This window comes from Octodon degus, unplaced genomic scaffold (genome assembly GCF_000260255.1).
Source record: "Octodon degus isolate 3935 unplaced genomic scaffold, OctDeg1.0 scaffold00062, whole genome shotgun sequence".
NCBI lineage: Eukaryota > Metazoa > Chordata > Mammalia > Rodentia > Octodontidae > Octodon > Octodon degus.
The window spans coordinates 1,858,724-1,864,723 of record NW_004524638.1 but is presented as its reverse complement, the minus strand read 5'-3'; the positions used below and the strand labels follow the sequence as shown (position 1 = coordinate 1,864,723).

At 45.1% G+C, this 6,000-nt stretch overlaps 1 protein-coding gene across 1 annotated transcript in view; it reads right to left on the bottom strand.

Moving 5' to 3' along the window:
- Asap1 (ArfGAP with SH3 domain, ankyrin repeat and PH domain 1) overlaps positions 1–6,000 on the bottom strand; it is a 393,896-nt gene that overhangs the window by 57,795 nt on the left and 330,101 nt on the right. The window contains exon 14 of the mRNA XM_023718810.1: positions 2,626–2,713. Coding sequence (XP_023574578.1) covers positions 2,626–2,713 — 88 coding nt within the window. The remainder of the gene's footprint in view (positions 1–2,625; positions 2,714–6,000) is intronic.

Here is a 6,000-nt window from a genome sequence, read left to right as displayed (position 1 = left end):
GTTTTCTCTCCATGTGACTCTCCTTAGGCACACTCTACATCATCGATCACTTTCCTCTTTGGACCCATAATCTCCTTGATCAGAAAATTTGGGACACTACCACATAACTCAAATTTTCAAAGCTCCCAGGTGGGCCAGCCAGATAGCTCAGAGGACTAAAGCGCCTGCTTAGGCAGAGCGCAGTGACTGGAGTTCGATCCCGCACTGGCCCTGCCCCTGGGGCACGCTGAGAGGGTGACAGAAACTGGCCATAGTGGCACCTGCTACAATCCCAGCGTTTTGGAGGCTGAAAACAGGACAATCACTACGAGTGTGATCTACGTAGCGTGACCCCGTAGACCCTGTACCAAACACATTAAAATAAAAGAAAAAGAAAAAAGAATTAAAAGCTCCCAGGGAAGCTGGGAGGTAGCTAAGTCCTAGAGCACTTGCCAGCACACGCAGCCAAGTTCAATCCGCAGCTGAGAGAAAATCAAACGTCCCTGGGGTGGCCACCCAAGGTTGGGAACTGAACAGTATTCTTATTTAATATGATTTTTTTTTATATGGCTATATTTAGCAGCTAAACAGTTTACTCTGTCAATATTATTCTTAAGTACAAGAGAAATACTACAATAAAAAATGTAAATAGAAAGTACCTCTTTTGGAACAGTGAGAAAGGACAGGGTCCCATCCAAGCAGGTGGGCTCAGTGACAGGTGTGTGCCTGTCCACAAGGCCCTACCTGTAGGGCAGCTCTAAAACTCTGCCCAGGCTTTACTCTGTTCTCTGCTGAATCAGGCTTCTGGGAAGAAAGGACCAGCCTCTGCTAGTGTTCTTTGGAAAAGTGCTTTCTTAAAACTCAAGGTACCTCAGGATGCTTTTGTACATTTGGGACAAAATAACACTGACTGAGTATTACCTTCAGTGACTGCTCCGAGCTAGGCACCCAGGCCTTTGTCTCTGAGTGGGAAGGGGACACGATACATGGATACAGGTACACGAGGGCCTTGGCTGAGGCCTGCTTTACTGCTGCATGGGCTGAGGAGGTCACTGAACCTGTCTTAAGTTTTTTTCTTCTGTAAATTATGAAACTGATAGAGCATTACTGAGAATTAGCAATAATGTAGAAAAAGCACATTTAGATGCTCAGAACTGACGAGTAACAACTTGTAATAACCAATAGGTTGTCAATTCTAGAAGTTTTTGTTTTTTTAAAGACATATTATTAATTTCAAGTTTTTGTATTTTATACTTCTCAGTAGCCCAAGAAATTTCTTGGTCATAAAAGTCATGGGGACTCTAAACTTCCCAGAGATGCTGCAGAACGCAGCTCACACTCTACGAAAACCGACTCACAGCTGATTTGTACTTCTGGGTCAGGCTGGATCTGAGCTGCCACTCAGGCAACTGCATCAAAAGGATTCCAAGGCAGGAAAGTCCTTTTCCTTCTCCGATCGTGCCCGTTGGCTGCTGGCCTCCTTGCTAGCTGGTAGAGGAGGAGCAGCGTTTAAGGACAGAGGTGAAGGCTGCTTCCCTGGCCCTGCTCTCCTCGTCCTTTAGCAGGTGGTGGCGTCCTCTGAGTGCACTGGGGCCCGTGAGTGCATCTACAGACCTGGGCGGGAAGGGCCGCTTGGTGCTACATATAGTTAAGCAGGCAGGCTGCAGGCCACGGGCGGGGTTAAAAGCAAACTCTGAACTTGGGAGTAAGCTCTTCCTGTGGGAGCTGCCGGGCTGGGAGGAGCGTGGCCTTCTCCTCTCCCTGCGATGGCTTGTGCTCATCCCCTGATATCCGTGTACTCGGAGAAGGGGGACTCATCTGGCAACAATGAACCTGGGAGTAAGAACTTGAGGGGATGCAGCCACTCCAGCTCATGCAGTTGGAAGGCAAGTCCGCTTGCAAGCAAGGGCCATTATGTTTCCATTAAGACCCTGGTCTTGCACAGGTACACCTCTGGGTGAACTTCCTGTACGGACACAGTGGCACAGCCGCATTCCCTGGTCTACATCAGTGCTTCGTAACCACGGTGCCCACATAAGAACTACCTAGGCGTTTTTAAAAAATCTTCTCTGGGCCTCACGTCAATGACTATGTTTTAGGAGGCCTAGAAGAGAACCGTGAAAATACTTAGACACGATTCTCTAAGAGAATAAAGTTTATGTTCACAGTCAAGTGCTTCACCGATTCAACATATAAATCTAGATTCTAGTGATCTAAGTATTTTCACATCTCACACCGCGGTGCCTTCCCAACTCCACGTGGGTTCAGTGCAAATGAAGAAAACAAAAGAAGTGCGGTGTTTGTGGCACAGACTGGTAGGCCCAAGTACTTGGGCAGGAGGATCATGTAAGCCCAGGGATTGGAGCCAGCATGGACATACAGTAGTACTTGATCTTCAAAAAAAAAGTGGGGGGTGTGTGACAGAGAGGTTGGGAGGGAGAGGAGGAAGAAGAGATAGACAGAGGCAAACACAGACTCACTCTGAGGAATCTTCCTGGAACTGCACGTGCAGGAATACCAAGAAGCTATGCAATAGTGAGGAGCCCAGTTTGGAAAAGTTGCTACTTCATTACTCAGGCAAGAAAAGCACAGACGTCAGAAGCCACAGTAAATGACTCAGAAAGATAGATTTCTAGAAAGACTCACGTGATATCAGGTCAAAGGACTTCTTGTCCTCAGCATTTGGCTTCACCTGGCAGGTAAGAAGGTTCAACTTGGCTGGCTGCCTATTAGACTGGAAAAAGAAACACAAGTTAGATGGAGGCTCTATGTCCACAGAGCAGCACGCAGCTCATCGAGTGTTCAGTGGTAAAGAACGCCTTCTTAGCAAGAAGAAGACACCCCTCTGGGAATTAACCCACATCTAAAGCAAGAATGCACCAGCTGTGCACACACTCGGGCACACAGCTGGCACTTTCAAGACTTTACCTAGGCCAGCTGTGGTGTGACGTGCCTACAGTCCCACCACGCAGAGGGCTGAGACAGGAAGACTGCTGGAGAGGCCCACCTGGGCTACCTAGTGAGCTCAAGGCCAGCCAGAACTTTGTAAGAGACCCATCTCAGAAAGAAAGAAAGAAAGAAAGAAAGAAAGAAAGAAAGAAAGAGATATACAATCTTATTGTGAAATGTAGCCTAGCTGTATTTTATTCACTAAATGAGACAATCTCACTAATCAATTATTCCAAGCCTGATATCCCTAGGTTCCATCAATTTAGGCTGCAATGGAAAGTGACACTATCTTGCTCAAAGTACAAGGACAATTACCACCTCCAAGTCATTGCTTAAGGAGTTTCAGTACCTGGGGAGAGGGAGACTATGATATTGGTAAGTGTCTAGCTCACATATATAAAACAGACCCTTATGTATGCAGACAGTCATGCTACCGTAAGGAGTCTCACCACATAATCATTCTGGCCCTCCTGCCTGCTCTTTTCTAAGGTCACATGCTCTCCAACTCAGGCCAGAATCCCTGCTTCCTACAGGGGCCAATGGAAGTTAATAAGCTATGTCGGAGCCTGAGCTGGGCTTTGTTTGAACAGGAGAAACCTGCAGAAATGCACAACAGAACTCTCTGGTTGTGTTTCTATCCTTGCTTCAACTGACAGTCACTAAACACCTTCACATTTCCCCCCAAGCAACTAAGTTTTAATAGAGGTAGGAGAAGGGTGAGGCGAAAGTGACAGTTCACATCAGTGAACCACCCAAAGCCCCAAACAACAGAAGTGCCATATGGTCAAGTTACCAGTACCAGAGATCTCACCTACGTAATGGGCCTAAGACAACTAATTACTGTTTATATTTTTTCCCTCTCTAAACCATTTTTTGAGATCCTCCATACTCTGTGATTCTGATGAGATTAAACATAGAAAACAGTGCCCCTTGTCCCCATATCCACCCAGAAGAAAATCATCTCAGAAGTGAAATCCCAAAGGATTTCATGACTGTTGCATGCATCTTTGATTTGGAAGTAGAACTAGCAGTTAAGTACAGGAGAATTTTGCCTAGCAGGAAACAGTGCTTGAGAACTTCTGTGCTACACAACTGGCTGCTAAACCCAAAGCAGGAAGCAGCGGTACACGGGCCACACATGTCTTAGAACTCGTCTGGCTTGCAAGACATCAGACTCCAAAATCAGTTATCTGCAGCCACAACTGTAGGCCAGCCCACTGTAAAAGGAACTATTCATCCCACATCTCATCTTTTTGGATGTGGGTAAAATTACTGGATTTCTCATGTGAATGACAATGATATATGGCTGCCTGAGAAGGAAATGACTCCAGTTAATAGTGAGACTTGTTAAAATATTACATTCTACTTTGGAGTCCACATTTAAAGAAGGATGTAGAAAAGCTTAGGCAGATCAAGTGATGATTAAAGGGGTAGAAAATGGAAATGGAAACTTTTAGGATGGGTTAAAGCCATGATTTAGCCCAGAGGAAGAAAGCTGGGGGTGACTTAACAAGCATCTTCAAGTACATGAAGGCTGTCATTGGGAAGCCTAAGCAGCTGTTTTCCATTTGTATAGCTAAAAAGAAAGGCACTCAAATTGTAGAAGATTTGGGCCAGACATAAGGAAGAACTTCCCAAGCTTATGTTGATTATGCATAATAAGCTGTTTCAGAATTCCTAAGAAATCTCTTTGAAAAATTTGAGAATTTTTAGAGTTTATTCACATTTGAATGTGGCAGAGGTTTAATGCAATGATTTCTTACTCTTCTCTAATCTAGCATTCTCTGGCTGTTTCTTACCAACTGATACACCAAGCCACAGACACAAAATCTTAAAAAAAAAAAAAATTAGAAAAGCTACTCAGCTCAGTATTAATTACATTTCTGGCAAGTTAAATAGCACTGTTCACTTCTCATTTTTAAAGAACTAAAACTATCTCCAAGTATTTTGCTGGGAAAGGTTTAATGACAAGGGTTCTATACAATTTATGTCATTCATTCCTTTAGAGGTTTTTCAAGAACACTGAACTAATGGAAACCACACTAGCATGAGCTGCTTTTGACGCGTATATTTCTTACCCATACACAGTGCTCTTCTCGAAGCTGAGCTGCCAGTGAGGTGTCTAACAAGTGAGCCATCATTCTAAATGTGATGCTTAGAGGGCTGGCAAAATAGCTCAGCAGATTAAAGTGCCTGCAAGCAGGAGCGGGGGTCAGGGGTTGATCCTGGAGCCTGTTGTGCCGGGCCTGCTCCTGGGGCACGCTGAGACAGCAACTGAGACTGGGCATGGTGGCACACGCCTGGAATCCCAGCTCTTGGGAGGCTATAAACAGGCGGATCACTACGAGTCTGATTTAGTAGTGAGACCCTGAACACCCCGTAGACCCTTCCCTAAAGTAAAAATAAATAAAAAAATGTGATGCTCTGGAAGAACACAATTTTTGACTAAGTAGCTGACAGTGTCAAAAACATTAGAAAAGGGAGTGGTACACTTGACCGAAGCCTAAAGACCAAGGCATGACAAGCATGGACATCACTATACCAATAATGGTAATTCCAGATGGTTGTGTAACTCCTCAGATTTCAAAGCACTTTCTTGACATTTAGTACTAAATTATAGGTATACTGATTAAAGAAGATGTAGTCTTTTCTGGGGGTTTCAGCAGAGTGAAGTAAAACTGGATGACTTGCCCTGGGCTATACCACAGTGGGGTAGTTCAGGAAATGCTTTCATATTATTTTAGTGGGTGGGGGGGACTTAGGAAATATCAGTGTGCTGAGTCCCTACTACTGATGATTCCTGTCTCAATCTGAATAAGAAAAGCAAGTCTGCTCTCCAACCTCCAGGAATCACAGAGTGCCCTCACCCCCAAGTCCTCACTTACCCTGCTGCCTTAGGGCTCTCCCCACAGGCGGGCCCTCAGAAGGGGTGGTAGTTCCTAGTGGACCACCCCCCTTACAGGCCAGCTTCTCACACCTGTTGTGTTTCTTCCGGGCTCTTTTCACTCTTTATTTCTTCCCACTAAAGGCATACATTTATTTTCACCCACAAAAACATACCAGGCATACAGC